The following is an 18,946-nucleotide window of genomic DNA, read 5'->3' as shown; positions in this document are numbered from 1 at the left end:
GCGGTAGGAGCAGGGGGGGACGAAGGGGGAGCTGGGGGGTAGAACAGGGGGACACGGGGGGGGCTGAGAGCAGGAGGGGGCAGTAGGAGCGGGGGGACGAAGGGGGAGCTGGGGGGTAGGAACAGGGGGACACGGGGGGGCTGAGAGCAGGAGGGGGCAATAGGAGCGGGGGGGACGAAGGGGGAACTGGGGGGTAGGGACAGGGGGACACGGGGGGGCTGAGATCGGGAGGGGCGGTAGGAGCAGGGGGGGACGAAGGGGGAGCTGGGGGGTAGGAACAGGGGGACACGGGGGGGCTGAGATCGGGAGGGGGCGGTAGGAGCAGGGGGACGAAGGGCAAGCTGGGGGGTAGAACAGGGGGACACGGGGGGGGCTGAGAGCAGGAGGGGGCGGTAGGAGCGGGGGGACGAAGGGGGAGCTGGGGGGTAGAACAGGGGGACACGGGGGGGGGCTGAGAGCAGGAGGGGGCAGTAGGAGCGGGGGGGACGAAGGGGGAGCTGGGGGGTAGGAACAGGGGGACAGAGGGAGGGCTGAGATGGGGAGGGGGCGGTAGGAGCGGGGGGACCAAGGGGGAGCTGGGGGGGTAGGAACAGGGGAACACAGGGGGCCTGAGATCAGGAGGGGGCGGTAGGAGTAGGGGGACAAAAGGGGAGCTGAGGGGGTAGGAACAGGGGGACACGGGGGGGCTGAGATCGGGGGGGCGGTAGGAGCGGGGGGACGAAGGGCAAGCTGGGGGGTAGAACAGGGGGACACGGGGGGGGCTGAGAGCAGGAGGGGGCAGTAGGAGCGGGGGGGACGAAGGGGGAGCTGGGGGGTAGGAACAGGGGGACACGGGGGGGGCTGAGATCGGGAGGGGCGGTAGGAGCAGGAGGGGCTGGTGAGGGCTGACGGGGAGGGGGGGCGGGAAGAAGCAGCCTGAGAGGCGGCACTGGGGGCGGGGGCTCCCGGCCGCACGCGCTCGGGCTCCGCGGCGGGGAAGCCCAGCAGGGGTCCCGGCCACACGCGCTGCGGAGCCGCCCGGCCGGTCCCGCCCCGTGACCGGCGGGGCGGGGCAGCTCATGGCGGCGCCGGGCTGGCGGCACCCTCGGGCCCGGCTGGCCGCGGCTCTGCGCAGCCTCCGAGCGGCGCGGCAGCACCGGGCGCGGCAGCCGTCCCCCGCGGAGCCGCTCCAGGCGGCCCTCTACGTGCACGTGAGTGCGGGCCGGGCCACGTGCGCGCGCGCCCCCCCCCCCAATGCGCGCGCGCGCCGGGCCGGATCCCGTGCGGACGCGCGTGCCCGTGCAGCCTGTGCCCGTGTGGGCGCCCCTGGCCGGTGCCCCGTAGGAGCGGGGGGCTGCGTGCGGACGGGAGCTGAGGCCCAGGGCGGGGGCGAGGGATGGCCCCTCTGAATGCGGCCGATCACCCTAGGGAAGGGCTGGGCGCCCCAGCCCGCGTCCTGGGATCCCACCCTGCTCGGTGTCGTTTGGCCTCCTGGGCCGGAGTCCGGGCGCGCCGCTGGGTCACCCGAGCCCCGTGCCGCCGGCGGGGCGGGCTGCGGCGCCTGGGCCGCCCTCGCGTTCTGGAAGGTGGGAGGAGGAGCGCGTGAGGGCGCCCGGGCACCCCACAAGCCCCCGGGGGGCCGGCTGTAGGGCAGCGGCAGGGGTCGTGCCCAGCTCAGGTGTCCGTGTGCTAACGTCGGTCAAGTTGGGGCGCTAGAATAGCAGGTGCAGGCTCAGCTAGCCGCCCCCCTGCAAGCCGAGATCCTGGGGCGGGTGCCCAGGTGGCTAGACCAAGCTGCCCCTGCCTACACCCTCACCTGGCTATTTTTAGGTGCTAGCTGGAGGTCTCCTAACCGGAGCTGGGAATTACACCTCCCGGTTGCAATGTAGACGTATCCTGAGTCAGGACAAGGCTTTGGCCTGTGTGAACCTCTGGGTCTGAACTTCTGTACTAAATGTAAAAAGAAAAGGAGGACTTGTGGCACCTTAGAGACTCACCAATTTATTTGAGCATGAGCTTTCGTGAGCTACAGCTCACTTCATCGGATGCTGTAGCTCACGAAAGCTCATGCTCAAATAAATTGGTGAGTCTCTAAGGTGCCACAAGTCCTCCTTTTCTTTTTGCAAAGACAGACTAACACGGCTGTTACTCTGAAACCTGTACTAAATGTAAGATGGTGCCATCTTTACTGGGAAGGTAACTTCCTCTGGATTTGAGTGAGGTCTCCAATATAATCTATGGCCTAGGTCCAATAGCTGGCAGTCGAAGCTAGACAAATTCAGACTAGAAATAAGGCAGTGAGGGTAGTTAACCGTTGGAACAATGTACCACGTGTGGTTTCTCCATCACTGAATACTTTTAAATCAAGATGGGGTGTTTTTCCAGAAGTTCTCCTCTCGCTCCCGGTGGGGCCTGATCTTGGCTGGTCCCTGGGCACTACCATAATACAGTAGAACCTCAGAGTTATGAACACCAGAGTTATGACCCCAGTAGGGTTGCCAGGCATCCAATTTTCGACCGGAACACCCGGTCAAAAAGGGACCCTGGTGGCTCCGGTCAGCACTGCTGATCAGGCCATTAAAAGTCCGGTCAGTGGCACAGCAGGGCCAGGCAGGCTCCCTGGCTCCACGCGGCTCCTGGAAGCAGCGGCATGTCCCCCTCCGGCTCCTAGGTGCAGGGGTGGCCCGGGAGCTCCATGTGCTGCCCCCGCCCCGAGCACCAACTCCGCAGCTCCCATTAGCTGGGAACAATGGCCACTGGGAGCTGCGGGGGTGGCGCCTGCGGACGGGACATGCTGCCGGAGGGGGGACATGCCGCTGCTTCTGGGAGCCGCCTGAGATAAGTGCTGCTTGGAGCCTGCACCCCGCACTCCCTCCAGCGCCCCATTCTGCTGTCCCAGCCATGAGCCCCTCCCGCACCCAAAGTCCTTCCCAGAGCCCGCCCCCAACCCCTTGCCCCAGCCCTGAGCCCCCTTCCGCACCCCAACCTCCTGCCCCAGCCTAGTGAAAATGAGCAAGTGAGCAAGGATGGGGGAGAGCGAGTGATGGAGAGAGCAGGGGATGGAGTGAGTGGGCAGGGCCTTGGAGAAGGGACACGGACGGAGCCTCAGGGCAGGGGGCAGGGCAAGGGTGTTCGGGTTTTCTGCAGCCAGAAACTTGGCAACCCTCGACCCCAGTCAGCCACACCCCTCATTTGGAACTGGACGTGTGCAATCAGGCAGCAGCACAAACAAACAAAAGCCAGCACAGCACAGTGCTGTGTTAAATGTGACCTACTAAAAAAAGAAAGGGAAAGCAGCATTTTTCTTCTGCATAGTGAAGTTTCGAAGCTGTCTGAAGTCAGTGTTCAGCTGTAAGCTTTTGAAAGAACCACCAGAACGTTTTGTTCGGAGTTATGAACAGCCTCCATTCCCGAGGGGTTCGTAACTGTGAGGTTCCACTGTAACCATATTCATAATACAAACAGGAATGAATTAAGGGAAGCCCTGTGACTAGTGTCACGGGAGGTCAGACTAGATGATCACAGTGGTCCCTTCTGGCCTTCGAGTCTACGAATCCTGGTCCCCGTGTCTCTTAGTGGCCGTACTGCCAGAAACGCTGCAGCTACTGCAACTTCAACACGTACATCCCCCGGGGCCTAGACGAGGAGTCCGTGAGGAGCTGTCTCTCTCGGGAAGCCCAGACCCTGATCCGGCTCAGCCAAGTCCAGAGGTGGGTCCTTCAGCAGGAAAGGGGAGAGAGTGGCGGTTGGGGGAAGGGAGGTAATGTGGTTCTTTGTGGCTTTACAACAGCAGCCAGGGAAAGCGGCATGTGGGAGGCAGAGGTGGTTAAATCCACCCTGCTGTATTCCACAAAGGCTGTGCTGACCTTTAGCTTTGCACCCGACCCAGAGCGGCTGGGGGGCTGGGCGTGGCTTCTTTGACACTGTTTCCCTTTCCTGCTGGGGCTTTGCAGTAAGGGTCTATTGAGGTCCGAGGGAGGGGACGTCCTGCCTGAAAGCAGGTGTCCCCTGGGGCATGGGAGGAGGATTCCTCCGCGGCAGTGAGTCTGGAGGTAGCCTGCACAGCAGCCCATTCACCCTGTGAGACTCCAGGCCTCTCTCCCCTCCGCTCGGCAGGATCAGCTCGGTGTTCTTCGGCGGGGGCACCCCAAGCCTGGCCAGCCCGCTCACCATCGCTGCTGTCCTGGAGACCGTCTCTCGCTGCACCCACTTGGCGGCGGACGCCGAGGTCACTCTGGAAGCCAATCCCACCTCAGCAAGTGCCTCGCGGCTGGCGGGATTCCAGGCGTCAGGAGTCAATCGCCTCTCCATCGGCATCCAGGTGAGAAAGCAGGAGATTTACCCTTCTCATCCTCAGGCACACACCCCCCCCGACCCCCGTCCCCATGCTCTTCTCTCAGGGACACTCTCTCTACCTTCTCCCACAGGGTCCTGCTCTATCTCGCTCCCTCCTTCACTCTCTTTCTCCCTCTCGCTGTCTCCTCACGTGCCCTTCTCATCCCTCTCTGGGGCTTCCCCGTGCTCCCTCCCCCAAAACCTCTCTAAAGCAGCCTAAAGCACCTCTCCACCGATCATTCTTGTTCTCTGCAGTCCCTGGATGATGCAGAGCTGAGGCTCCTTGGGAGGAACCACATGGCTGATGAGGCTCTGGGGACCTTGGAAGAGGCAAAGAAGCTGTTTCCCGGCCGCACATCCGTTGACCTCATCTTTGGCCTCCCCGGCCAGAGTGTTTCCTCATGGGCCAGGGGGTTAGAAGAGCTGCTTCAGCTGTGTGATGACCATGTGTCTCTGTACCAGCTGACGCTGGAGAGGGGCACCTCCCTCTTCAAGCAGGTCCAGCGGGGCTCTCTGCCCGTGCCCAAGCAGGAGGTGGTGGCAGAGATGTATGAATCTGCCCGGGAGATGCTGCGGGACGTGGGATTCCGGCAGTATGAGGTCTCCAATTTTGCCAGGAATGTGAGTCCCTCCCCTTGGCCTGTCCCTTTTGCAGTGTGTCCCAGATCTAAGCGGGGGGAGAATAAACCCAAATAATTCAGAATGCAACTGGTGAGAGGATCTGAGCTCCCCAAGCAGGGGACGTGTTCCGGGGCGAGATGTGGGGGAGCAGATGCAGGCCCAGGGGAACTCTCTCTGGATGTTGGCAGTGGGGACGAGCACTGAGCATGCACTCTGCTAGCAATGCTTGCTGAGATTCCCTCTCAGCAGGGAGCTGGGGTGGGCAAGGAAGCTGGACTGTCTTTTCAGCCCAGGAGAGAGATGGGAAGCCCAGCACTGAAAGAGGAAGCCCTGCTTACTCTGCACACTGTGAGAAAGATAAACCCAGAACCCCACATGATGGGCCTGATCCTGCTAGGTGCTGAGCGCCTACCAGACCCGTTGAGTCCAATAGGGAGTCACCATGCCAGAAGCCTTGAGCATCTTGCAGGAATGGGTCCAAAGAGATTTGATTCCTTTTCCTGGCTTATGGTGTGTCATTTTCTCCTGCAGGGGGCGCTCAGTACCCACAACCTGTCCTATTGGCAAGGCAGCCAGTACATAGGGGTCGGGCCAGGTGAGTTCCCTGGGAAAGTAAGAGGCACACGGGATCTCACCAGATGGGGCTGTGTATAGAGCTACAAAGCAGCCTCTCCGCTGGGGTCCAGTTGACCTCTACAAGGAGCTGCTGTGAGGAAGCTCATCCTCCCAGGGCACTGTTGCAGGGCCCTGAGCGATGACTGACCCTTGCAAGGCACCACCTCTCGCCCCCCAATCAACCCCATGGCTCTGACCCAAGGGCCATTGCTGCTCTGGGGGTGATGAACTCCAGGAGGGAAGGGATGCTGCAGAAATGCTTGTCATTATCCTAGGAGCTCATGGGAGGTTTGTGCCGCGAGCACATGGCGAGAGCCTTCGGGAAGCCAGAATACAGACCTTAGAGCCGGACAGCTGGATGAAGGAGGTGCTTGCCTGCGGACACGGGACCCGGAAACAGACTGTGCTGAGCCAGCTGGAGGTGTGAGTATTGGGGCAGGGCCAACAGTCGGCTCACCCCAGGTGGTGTCTGACTCCTCCTCCTCCTCCTCAGCGTCTTGGTGCATGTGGCCTTTCCTGCAAGCTACTGAGATAAAATAACCTGGGTGCGGGTCACTTGCCAGGACTGTGTGGCTATATTTCACCATCACTTCCCTGCCTTTTCAGGGCCTCGAGCATTGATGCCCCTCGGTCCTGCCCTTACTCTGCCTGTAGCACATATTGGGTCTCCTATGGACTGTGAGACTTTGGGCTAGTTTTGGTTGTTGGGCTTAGTGTGCGGGGGATGGGGGCTGGTGGTGGCCTGTGACATGCAGGAGGTCAGGCTAGATGATCTGGTGCTCCCTTCTGGCCTTAAACGCTATGCTTCTAACCGAGCGGGAGCCCGATCCTGCCATTCTCCTGCAGGCTAAACTATGAAAGACAATGGGAGCTTTGCCAGCAGGGCTGCAGTCTCAGGCCCTTGAAGGAGAACAATGTGGGCAGCCTTTTCCCACTTGCACTCAGGTGCTCCCCTTTGCCTTCCTTGCACCTTCAGCCCCAGATGCAGGACCACCTTCGGGAGCCCCCTGGTGACCCCACAGCCCTCTAGCATCGCTCTTTGTGTTGTAGGTTGGAGGAGGTTTTGGTCCTGGGGCTCCGCATGGACATAGGAATCACACACCAGGTGAGAGCTGGCTCTCGGTTGTAGCAGCCTGTCCTGCGGGGGTTTGAACTCTCAGAGCGTGGCTTTCGCAGCTGGCTCTGGACAGGGCCAGCAAGAGGAACCATTTCCAAGGAGAGCTCTGGTCAAGTGCTGTGTGTGGACTGGCTCAGCAAGGAGTGGTCTGTTCTCTGCTGGGATTCTGAGCAGCTCTGGAACTCTCACAGGGATTCCCTTAGTCTGAATTGCCAAGATGTCAGCCCCTGGCCCAGTACAGCTGCTATGGGTTGAAAGCCCCAAGGGGCAAATGTTTAAAGGTATTTAGGTGCTTAGAGATGCAGATAGGCATTTGAAATCAAAGGGAGTTAGGCACGGGTAGCTTTTGAAAATCCCACTAAGTGCCTAAATGCCTTTGAAAGTTCGGCCCAAGGTCATCAAGTCCAAACGGTGAATTCAGTAATCCCCCAAACCTTTACAGTCAGGATACAGGTCCCAGTCACACGCGGTAGGACAGGATTTGATTGTTTGTGGCACCTTTGATAGTCCAATCTCATGTTTGGATCACACATTGCTGGGCACAGTATGCAAAGTACAGTAGAAGTTATCAACACCGGAGTTATGAACTGACCAGTCAACCACACACCGCAGTTGGAAACGGAAGTACGCAGTCAGGCAACAGCAGAGACCAAAAACGGCACAGTGCTGTGTTTAAACATAAACGGCTAAAAAAAATAAGGGAAAGCAGCATTTCTCTTCTGGGTAGTGACGTTTCAGAGCTGTCTGAAGTCAATGCTCAGTTGTAAACTTTTGAAAGATCCACCAGAACGTTTTGTTCCGGGTTATGGACATTTCAGAGTTATGAGCAACCTCCATTCCAGAGGGGTTCATGACCCTGAGGTTCGATTGTAAGTGCATTTACCAATACTAGATGCTGACCGTGCGGTGATTGGACGTGGCGGACAGGTTCTCCCACCCTTTAGCCCTGACTTCTAGGGGTGAGAGAGGAGTTCAGTCTCTGTTGGCTAGTCAGGGGTATTACCCACTGGGCCATGCGAACGGCTCCTTGGACTGCATGCCACAGCCAGAGATTTCAAGGGGCTTCTGTTCAACCCCCTTTTTTAATGGGCACCCATAGAAACTGCACCTGCGCTTCTGGCACCCTCAGCTGGAGATGCAAATCTTGTCCGTTAGGCAGCTGAGCACCTGATTTCTCTCTGCGGGATCAGGACTTTCACACTGCCCCCATCACCGCAGCATCAGGCACAGTCAGGGATTGAACCATCTAAATTAAGGGTGCAAAGCCAGGTGAGTGCTATTTTTGCAGGAGCAGTGCAGATGCAGAAAGGCAGGCAGCCCTGAGAAAGGCTAGGCCTCTCCAAGAGGATCACACCCTTCCCTCTAGAGCTTTGTGTGGAATCTGTTACTAGGCAGGTGAAACTAACCCCACAAAATAAAAGATCAAAGCCCCAGTAAACTCTGTCAAGTCAGTATTTACAAGGAGTCTCTCCCCCATCAGCACTGGCTGCAGTTTGCCACCAGCCTGAGCCTGTGGGACGTGTTTGGAACCTCAGAGGAAGTGAAAGAGCTGGAGGATCAGGGCTTGCTGCTTTTGGACAATAGGTAAGGACTGTGGCGGGGGAAGAGCCCTGTTCTTTGATGGGGGGGATGATCCATGTCCTGCTTTTTTCCCAGGGGGCTCAGGTGCTCTTGGAAAGGTTTGGCAGTGCTGGACTCTCTGCTGCTGACCCTCCTCAACCAGCTCCAGAAGTCCTGGGAAGACAGAACAGCCCATCGGACCTGAAGCTAGACAGCCTTTCCCAAAAGCAGCAGCCTTTCCCAGCAAACTCCAGCAGTCCTGGATGGACAGGGGACCCGAAGACAGACAGATCTTGCATCCAATCTGGAAAGCATTGCAGCAGGGGAGGCCGATCCTAAGGAACAACTTGGCTCTTGGCTGAAGTCACTTTGGAGCCCTCAGTTTGCAAAATCCAGGACTAGGGCCAAATCCAGGCTTGGAGTAAATCAATGCAATTTGCATTTGCTTATAGCAGAGAGGAAGCTGGTTTGTTTGTTTTTTATGTGCACCATATTTGCTCAGTGGCTACTGCAGAAAATAGGGTAAAAGCATTTTAATTTTAGATTGAATGGAAAGATACATAATAGTGTGGGTTTCAGTGACTTCAGTTCCCTTACTTCAGTGAGGAAAGTCAGTCTCTTCTAACACGGCTGCTACTCTGAAACCAGTCTCTTCTCTGCAGTCAGCATGTGATACAATCTCCCTCCAGCAGATGGAGATAAGGAGTGAAGCGAAAATACTGCAATGTCAAACCCCGAGGAAGGGCGAGCAGGTCATTTCCTGCCCGACGCTTGCAGCGTGCTCTGGACTGAACTCCCCACGGCCAGCGTGGGCGACCGGGACCGGCTAGAGCTACCTTTCACTCTGGCCGAGTTTTCGGAAGCCCTCCGTCTCATGCCCACTAATAAAGCATGTGGGTGCAGCTTGCTCCCTGTCCCCCTGGTTTAGCTCTGTAGCACTTTTGACCTTTTACGCTGGTAAGATGGACAGGGGAGCTAAGGGCTCCCTTGCAAAGGCTGCTGGTTATTCTCTTTGCCTTTCCTTGGATTCTGCAGAGTAGCTTGCTGTTCTCAGCAGCTGCCCCTCAGTGCAAAAGCAGGGCACCCCAGGGTTTAACTCTATCTTTCCCTGCCTGTCGTGGATAACGGAACCACAAGCAGAGGTGATGTCACAGAGACGCACATCCCCCCACCAGAAAGCTGGGAAGGTGCAGAATATGCAGCCCAGAATAATACAGTGGCGCCTGGGGTATCAATTCACTTCTGGAGGGAATTCAGTGCCGCCGGGACAGCGCTGGGGAATGACGTGCTCTTTGCCCACCGAACAGTTACAGCATAGGCATTGGCAGGCCAAGGCTCGCCTACCCCACCCCACTAATACGCCATAGCCCTGACTTCATGCTAAGAGGAGAGTTTGTCTTCAGTGGCCCTCTCAGCCCTTGGCCTCACTGCTGAATGGAACAAAGGTGTAATCGTCTTTAGACGGCAATTCATATGACAGTAGCACCTAAAGGCCCGCATCAGGGTCAAGGCTCTGTTGTGCCAGATGCTGTACATACACATAATAAGAGACAGTGTCTGCCCTGAAGAGCTTACAGTCTAAACAGACCAGACAGACAAAAAGTGGGAGGGGAACCAGAGGTCACACAGCAGGTCAGTGGCAGAGCCAGGAATAGAATCTGAGTCTGCTGAGTCTTAGTCTAGTGCTCTAGTCCAGGCTGCAGGACAGTGTCCAGCCCAGACATCACTTCCCTTTTAAACCAAAGCAAATGCACATATTACTGTACAGAAACTTGTGCTTCATTGTGGTCCTTGCATTCCCCGTGCGGAGGAGACAGAGGTGAGTGCCACATATCTTGGATCAGATTTAGGCCCATTATATTATGCCTAGCTTTGGTGAAGAGCTGTGCAGCTGTTGAGACATTCCTTCTGGTCTCTGGTGAATGCAAAGTGAAGAGCTCAGGTAAGCTTGCTGATCTACTCGGGTGTTCTGATTGCTACAGTCACAAGTAAGAAGTTTTGTTTTTAATAAACCAGCCTGTAATAGTTTGTCTCTGACTTAGTCTGGTAATTGTAGTTTAGCTGTAAGATCAATATTTGGATCCCGTGATAGATTACTCATGCAGTTTTCAAGACCTGGCGGCAGTTCAAATAGAGAATAATCATTTTAAAATATTAACTTGTTTTTATTTGCAATTTGTCATGAACTCCTGGAAGATGAAGAGGTCAACAGAAAAGCATATTACCCGACAGACCAGACCAGACCAAACAAGAGTTCTTTGAGTGCTTTATAATGGAATCAATTCCATACCGGCTGGGCAGCAACTCTGTGGGCAAAAGCACCAGTTTGCAATGAGCAATAGCTCATACATAGTCCTGGATCACAGAACCTGCTTTCGATAGAGAGGATGTGAAAGCTGAGAGGCTCAGGTTAAATGTGATCGTTCTGTGCCACCAGAGATGGGTAGAAGGGATCGTCATTTTAACTTCTAATAGCTTATACAGCTTGAATTTAGTGCCCCTTTCATTCTGCAGTGTAGGGCTACAGTCAGCCTTGGGAAGGAGAAGTCCGTGTGTGGCCGTGGAACATTATGAATGACCTTCTGGCCCAAAGACAAGATTGCTACAGTATCAACAATGTTGTGTATTCAGCGGTTCCAAAATCATATTAAATCCTGGGGCTCTGTCCTAGATCTCTGGTTGCATGAACTATATTTAGGTTTATTATGGGTGTTATTAAAGATACTAAAGAAATTTAGGTCCAAAGTTTGCCTGACACCTTCATCGTTATAATGGATGGGGAAAATTTCTCTGCATCCATACAAGCTGAGGGCCTGTCCTGTGTCAGGGATTATGAGTAAGCCATGTGCCAGAACAGCTGTAATTATTTTGCATTGCAAATTCTAGGTCTATGTTTCAGATGTTTTTTTGTTTTGCCTTTTCCCATCCTCCACTGCTATTTTTAGCTCATAGTGACTAAGGCTTTGTCTACACGGGACGTCCGTCGGTAAAACTTTTGTCGTTCAGGGCTGTGAAAAAAACACACCCCGAACGACAAAAGTTTTACCGAGGAAAAGCGCCAGTTTGAATAGCGCTTTGTCGGCGGGACAGCTCTCCTGCCGACAAAGCTACCGCTGCTCATTGGAGGTGGAAGTTTTTTGTTGGCGGGAGAGCTGTCTCCCGCCGACGAACACCAGCTACACTGCGCGCCTTTTAGCAGCACAGCTGTAGCAGCACTGCTGTGTTGCTAAAAGGTGCGTAGTGTGGACATAGCCTAGAAAGTAAAATTCTGAGTGATCCTGCAGAAATAAGGAATTTATTATTATGTATTTGTTTTTATTATGCAAGTAGTTAGAGGCCATGCCTGGCATCAGAGCCCCAATATGCTAGATGCTGTCTAGACACAGAGTAAGAGATGGACCCTGCCTCAAAGAATTTATAAGCTAAATGGACGTGACAGATAAAGGGTGGGAGATAGGAAGTGAATAATTAATAGGAAATTCCACTTGCTGCCATCTGTGGCTTTTGCTGAGGAGTCTCCCGCACATGTGAGTTAGGCAAAGTTAAACACCCTTCCCCATAAGGCCTAGAGGGGGGCATCGATCTAAGTTACGCAACTTTAGCTACGTGAATAACGTAGCTGAAGTCGACGTACTTAGATCTACTTACTGTGGTGTCTTCACTGCAGTAAGTCGATGGCTGACGCTGCCCCGTCGACTCCCCCTGCGCCTCTCACTCCAGTGGAGTACCAGAGTCGACGGGAGAGCGCTCAGCGGTTGATTTATCACGTCTAGAGTAGACACAATAAATCAACTGCCGCTGGATTGATTGCTGCCCGCCAATCCGGCGGGTAGTGTAGACAAGGGTAGTGTAAGAAATCTGCATGGCCTGTTGGTCTTGTCAGTTGGACTCCCTTTGACTGATTTGGAAACCCAATGCCATTTTTCACATCTGCTGATCAGCTGGTGTATGGCATCTCTGAATGGATTCTGTAGGAGTCAGAAAGGCTTTTGTAAAAGAACAATCAGTTGGCTGGGGATTTTATCGTAAGGCTAGATCAACCCTCACCATGCTGTGGCAGAGAAGTGACTTAGTTAATATTTAGCCCTACAATGGCGGTGGGATCCAGAGAAAATAATGTTCTTCCTGGTGATTTCCAAGGCTGTTGATGTAATTGATTATGCTAATGAACAAATAAGGACATTACCAAAATCAGGCAAGTTCACCTCCCCTCCATTAGGAGTATGGGTGGGAGAAATGGGAACAAAGTTTGCCAAATGCAGCTAGACAAATATTGTGCTTAAATTACACCTCCACCATCCTCTTGAGTTTAATGGGTGTAAATGAGTCCAGATGGGTCCAAAATTGGTAGGGAAAGAAATGTTGAGCCTTTGGAAAGAAACTGTATGCAAAAGAGTACTAAAATCAGTACACAATATTTGAACAGTGTCCCTTTGAGGAAAGCACACTGTATGGATTGCTATTATTGTTTTTGTGAAAATCCATCATAGCCAATATCAATATACTCACATTCAGATCTACTATACTATGGGCACAGAAAATTCCTGTTACCAGTAACTATTCTCATCCACATTCAGGGCCTGATCCAAAGCCCAAAGAAGACAATAGAAAGACTCATCAATGTCAGTGGGTTGTAGATCAGGATTGAAACGGGCAAAAGAGCCCTTTGTTGGCAGACAAGAAACAAAAGCATGCCTTGAGTCTGATGCTGTTCTCACTCATCCCAGTATATACCACTGATTTGGAGTTATTCCTGATTTACACCAGAGTAAGTGAGAGCAGATACTGCGGAAGAATAAACATCTGATGAGAAGGGACATAAATATGAAGACTAAATTCCAGCTCTTAAAAACTTACATTTGGTCTGTGTTAAATTACGGCTGTGAAATATGGACATTCAAACAATCGATAATAAAGAAACTACAGTCCTTCACATTATGGTGTTATAGAATTCTCAGACTATCACAGATAGACTGTAACCAATGAAAAAGTATTGAAGATGCCTGGAACTCCGCAAACGCTAGTTAGAGATCTTATTAAAAGAAAGATTTGATTTGCAGGGCATATTTTAAGAGGTTCAAATGGCCGTGCATGTTTATGGGCACTGGAAGGGAAAGTGGATGGCAGAACATGAGGCAGAAGAAGAAGATTTTGGGTGGTGAGATGATATCCTGGGTGGATCAAAAGGACTGCTCATCCACAAAGAGGGTAGAAGAGGACCGTACAGAATGGACTACCATTGTTGCAAACCTCCAGTAATGGAGATGGCACAGAAGAAGAAGAAGGTGACATGAGGGCAGACTCAGGCCCATTATTTTTAAAGTCTTTTAACGAAATTCACAATCAAACATGTTTCCAATCATTACAGTTGTTGTTATGGGAGGCGGCATCATCTGCTTGGCAGAGAAGGAAACTGGAAACCAAGAGAGCTGAGTTCTGCTCCAGACATTGTCACTGATGCATTGCTTGACCTTGAGTAAGACACTTAGCCATGGTGTGCCTCAGTTTCACCAGCTGTACAATGGGGATAATACCCAAAGTGCTTTGAGATCCCCAACTGACAGGTGCAGTGGAAGCACGTAGCATTAGCACAGTCTCACTAAGGAAGGGGAAATAAGACACCTGAAAGGAATGCAGTGAGGTGATGAGGTGCAAGGGGCCAATTATTCCTCATGGACACCTTAATTGTCATTAATTATTGGCCTAACAGGTTGAACTAGTAATTTCACCCACTTCCACTGATTAGAATGAATCCCCACGGGTGTTTCCTGAAGTGCTGAGGAGTTTGCCACCCAGGCGAAATACATGAGGAAGCCTTCCCTGAGTCAGTCTCACTGAGCCTAAGAAGCAATGACTCATGCTAATAGTCTCTGACACGTTCCCCTCATTATCAGCTTGCTGGATGCCATTTGGTCTTTGCTTTAGGCAAAGGGGCCAGTTACCTATGCACTGCTCTGTGAAGTGGTAAGGAATGCACTCGCAGCTGGCAAGCTTCCATCAGTGCTGATAAGAGCAATCCTTGAATTTGCCCTTCAGTATGTGCTCTGTGTGATTCTGGGAACAACCAAGGTGACGGTAGAGGGTGACGTGTGCCGGAATTAAAGGGTGGGTGCTTTGCTAGAAAGAGTAAAAAAATCTGAGTCCGTCAGCCCCAACTCTTTTCGAGGGAGGGAGCATCAGGGGACATGGTTTCCCAACCCACTGTGCATATCTGGGACTAAGACAACGCCACCCAAACTCATGTCACCCCAGGCCTTCCAACGCTACATAAACCAAGGTGCCTTGAGCTGAAAAGCCTCTAGCCTGAGCCAGTAGGAAGTTTCTAAGGTAAATATAGGAGAACTTGCTTCTGCTTCCCTACTATAAATCTTTGCGTTCCCTTTTTAGCCTAATCCAGGAAATCCCCATTTGGGCTAGTTGCTGAAGATTTGTTACTGGACATTTTTGAAGAGGTAACATGGACTCTTCCTGAGCCTGGGCTGCAGAGAAATAATTCTGCAGTGCTCAGTGCCTTTGACCTGAAGCTCTGGGGGTAGGGAGATGCAAGGCCAGAATTTGCACATATAAGTGGGTGGTAGTGATGGCACTGAGAGGCGTGAATCCCCTGAAGACTTTCCTAGTTTCACTCAAGGGCTGTAACTGGTGCACTACAGCTGTTACCTTAGGAAATTTCGAACTGAGCAGAAAGTAGCATCAATACCTACTGGAAGGCATACATGCCACATTTGTCCCATCCTTCTCAGATGTAGACCGCTTCACCTGACCAAGCAGATCAGTCACACAAGGTCACACAAAAGGGGGGGGGGTGAGAAAGCCTGGATTTGTGCTGGACATGGCCCACCTTGATTACCATGCACATTGTAGGGAGAGTGGTCACTTTGGATAGCTATTACCAGCAGGATAGTGAGTTTGTGTGTGTTTTTTGGAGGGGGGTGAGGGGGTGAGAGAACCTGGATTTGTGCAGGAAATGGCCCAACTTGATTATCATGCACATTGTGTAGAGAGTTGTCGCTCTGGATGGGCTATTACCAGCAGGAGAGTGAGTTTGTGTGTGTGGGGGTGGAGGGTGAGAAAACCTGGATTTGTGCTGGAAATGGCCCAACTTGATGATCACTTTAGATAAGCTATTACCAGCAGGACAGTGGGGTGGGAGGAGGTATTGTTTCATGATCTCTGTGTGTATATAAAGTCTGCTGCAGTTTCCATGGTATGCATCCGATGAAGTGAGCTGTAGCTCACGAAAGCTCATGCTCAAATAAATTGGTTAGTCTCTAAGGTGCCACAAGTACTCCTTTTCTTTTTACAAGGTCCATCACAACCACGCTGTGCTCATCACTGAGCCTAAGCCTCAGCCTGCTCTTTTCCTCCAAGTGTTTGCTCTACATCCGCATGCCCTGTCTGATCACATGGCTGTGCCAGGAGCAAAACAGGGATGGGCCCATGAGCCAGAGGAATGTACTTGCCTGGAGAATCTTTTACGATATGTGTCTGTCATGATGATCCTGAGCAGGGCAGGTGAGAGGATCCTTCTGTCTGACAAGCACATGGTGCATGCTGGGACCTGTAATCACTCTTGGCTGGACCGCTAAATTATAAAGGAGGGTCGATGCCATGTGATTCATTGGTCGGCCCTTGGGCTTCCAGCAAGCTGCCAACGTAGCTCCTCTTTGGGCAGTTTAGGTGCCTTGGGCTGAAAACAAATATCTTTGGAATGAGCAGCAAGCTTCCTGTTGTAACTTGCTTTGGCCATGACCTGGTAGCACAGAAATGCGTGCAAAGGCATTTTGCATTGATCTCTTGGCAGCATTCCCTGCTTTTTGGAAGGTGGAGTAATCCACACCAGCAGCTCTGTTTCATGCAATAAATTGCAAACAAATATTCAGAAGGGGACACTTCCTCCAGTCATCTTCTTGAGCTGTTGTCATGAGGCAGGGTTTTGCACCCACCATTTTGAGAATATCAAGTATCTGGTCTTCTGTTCATGCTCATCAGCCAAGTAGCCAGACAGTGTGCCCATTTGCATCAGAACTGGGAATTCTTTGAGGAGAAGCAGAAGATCCAAATATCCTGAAGGCATTCAGTCTAGGAACGCCTCTTTATTACTCACATCCTCGCAAATGAAATTAACATGGGGTGACAGTGTCAAAACCTGCTGTGGTGAAGACAAGTTTTCCAACAGGAAAGGTTTTATGAACTAAGGCCTGGCTCCTGTGGGTTGCTAAGCAGCTTGTGTTGTTGACTTCAATGGGAATTGGGGAGACTGTAGTGTTCAACACTTTACAGAATTGGGCTTTGTATTCTCCTTTAATTTGTCAGAAATGATGCCTATTGATGGGATGCTCATTGCCAAATTAATTAGAGAACCCCAGGACACATGATCAATACCTCCCAAAAATTTGCTGTAATCATATTGCTTTATCTTAAATCTGTTGCTCAATGTTGGAAAGCACCACGTTGCAAGACACTGTGATGAGACAAACTAAAGCAATTATGTTTTTGGTCACCAAATGGTGCTGGAAGTAAGGTATAATGAATGCAAAGCTCTCAAAAGCCAAATCTGTGACCCAGGCCTTTAAAATGTACAATGAAGAAGGTGGAAATATTAAAAAGGCACATCAATAAATAGCAGACGAGGAAGTAGGAAAAGAAACAATGTGCCGTTCATTTAATTTGTGTAAAGTTTGATATCACCTTGTGTCAAGGTTCCTTCCCCACTCTGAACTCTAAGGTACAGATGTGGGGAGCTGCATGAAAGACCCCCTAAGCTTATTTTTACCAGCTTAGGTTAAAAACTTCCCCAAGCTACAAACTTTGCCTTGTCCTTGAACCGTATGCTGCCACCACCAAGCGTGTTAAACAAAGTACAGGGAAAGAGCCCACTTGGAGATGTCTTCCCCCAAAATATCCCCCCCCAGACCTACACCCCCTTTCCTGGGGAAGGCTTGATAAAAATCCTCACCAATTTGTACAGGTGAACACAGACCCAAACCCTTGGATCTTAAGAACAATGAAAAAGCAATCAGGTTCTTAAAAGAAGAATTTTAATTAAAGAAAAGGTAAAAAAATCACCTCTGTAAAATCAGGATGGTAAATACCTTACAGGGTAATCAGATTCAAAATATAGAGAATCCCTCTAGGCAAAACCTTAAGTTATAAAAAGACACAAAAACAGGAATATACATTCCATCCAGCACAGCTTATTTCACCAGCCATTAAACAAAAGGAAATCTAACGCATTTCTAGCTAGATTCCTTACTAACTAATGGAAGTTCTGAGACTGCATTCCTGATCTGTTCCCAGCAAAAGCATCACACAGACAGACGAACCCTTTGTCCTCTCCCCCCCCCCCCCACCTGATTTGAAAGTATCTTGTCTCCTCATTGGTCATTTTGGTCAGGTGCCAGCAAGGTTATCTTAGCTTCTTAACCCTTTACAGGTGAAAGGGTTTTGCCTCTTGCCAGGAGGGATTTTATAGCACTATATACAGAAAAGTGGTTACCCTTCCCTTTATTTTTATGACACCTTGGTTTGAAAAATCAATATTTGTTATCTCTTAACATAAAGTACTAAGAGCACCTTGTTATCGTGGATTGAGGAGAGGTAAATTTGGAGCTAAAGCATGGCCCAAAATGGATGAAAATAGGCACAAAAGATCTACATCTAATTGTATGGTGAAGAACTATGCTTCTATTAAGAAGAGGTGAGTCAAATCCAGCTCACAGGAATTATGCAATCTGCTCTTCTGATAGCCCTCATCTTTAAATATAGGGTCGGGCCCAGGGAAATTACTAGGCCAAGCATGCAGTGCTTCCATGTGAGCCAGGTGGCACTTTATTATGGAGGGTGCTGTGCATCCCACAGTTCTGGAAGATCTCAGCATGGAATGATCAGTTATGAGCCAAGCAGCACTTTAAAACCAGGGAGAGGACAGGTCCCAGAATACAATGCCCCATCTTTAATGTGGGGGGGAAGGGAAGGCTTTGGGAGGGCAGCCCACAGAAAGGATAAGTCCCAGCATGCATTGCATCGTCTTGAAGAAAGCAAAAAGCATTGCATGTTGGGGATCCAGCCCCATAGCTAAGGGGGGGGACATGAGGTGGACTGCCCCCACCCTGGACATTTTTTTTGTCCCTCCGTCCCATAGAAATAAGATGTGTTGCAGGTTTTTTCTCTAGTTTCTTAGCTTGTCCTCAGATGTGTGATAGTAGGCCTAAGACCACAGAGTAGTAGTCACAGTTCCAATAGCTGAGGTGTGGCATGAGGGGATGCTATTGACTGTGTTTCAGCTAACTGAAGAGTGGTGGCTGCATCATGTTGCTGCTATAAGAAAGGATGTGTGTAACCCTGGTAAGAAAGTGTCTGCAGATAGAGCTTGCCAAGCAGGGACATAGCATTCTGTGCTGGGAGTTCCTGTGACTAGACGTTGGCTTCCTGTTTGAAGGGCAAAGAAGGCGAGAGGGGAGTTCCTTTTGAAATGGGAGCGAGCAGAATGCTCCTTTGGAGCGCACGAGAGAGCGTGGATGGGCTGCCAAGAACTGGAACATTCCTCTGTGGCCCAGAAGACACCGTGGATGGACTGTCTAGGGGTGTGGAACTATTGCAGAGCCAAAGGGGACGCGAAGATTGACGGGCACCAGGGCTGTGGGCCCTATCTCCCCAGTGACTGGGGCTGGTTCAGACCCGTCTCCATTTTGTGCTGCTTTGTCATCACTGCAGTAA

The 18,946-nt window shown here is 51.7% G+C and overlaps 1 protein-coding gene across 1 annotated transcript; it reads left to right on the top strand.

Moving 5' to 3' along the window:
* The first annotated feature begins 941 nt into the window (after positions 1 to 941).
* On the top strand, positions 942 to 8,548 carry RSAD1 (radical S-adenosyl methionine domain containing 1). Its single transcript, XM_073310597.2, has 9 exons — positions 942 to 1,190; positions 3,556 to 3,689; positions 4,096 to 4,300; positions 4,570 to 4,935; positions 5,467 to 5,530; positions 5,826 to 5,973; positions 6,601 to 6,655; positions 8,148 to 8,251; positions 8,324 to 8,548. The coding sequence occupies exons 1-9, from the start codon at positions 1,059 to 1,061 to the stop codon at positions 8,430 to 8,432; spliced, it is 1,317 nt and encodes a 438-aa protein (XP_073166698.2). The 5' UTR covers positions 942 to 1,058; the 3' UTR covers positions 8,433 to 8,548.
* Positions 8,549 to 18,946: the final 10,398 nt, after the last annotated feature.

Source organism: Lepidochelys kempii, chromosome 14, assembly GCF_965140285.1.
Source record: "Lepidochelys kempii isolate rLepKem1 chromosome 14, rLepKem1.hap1, whole genome shotgun sequence".
In the NCBI taxonomy this organism is placed as follows: domain Eukaryota; kingdom Metazoa; phylum Chordata; order Testudines; family Cheloniidae; genus Lepidochelys; species Lepidochelys kempii.
Note: the sequence above shows the minus strand (reverse complement) of the source record. Positions and strands in the feature narration are given on the sequence as shown.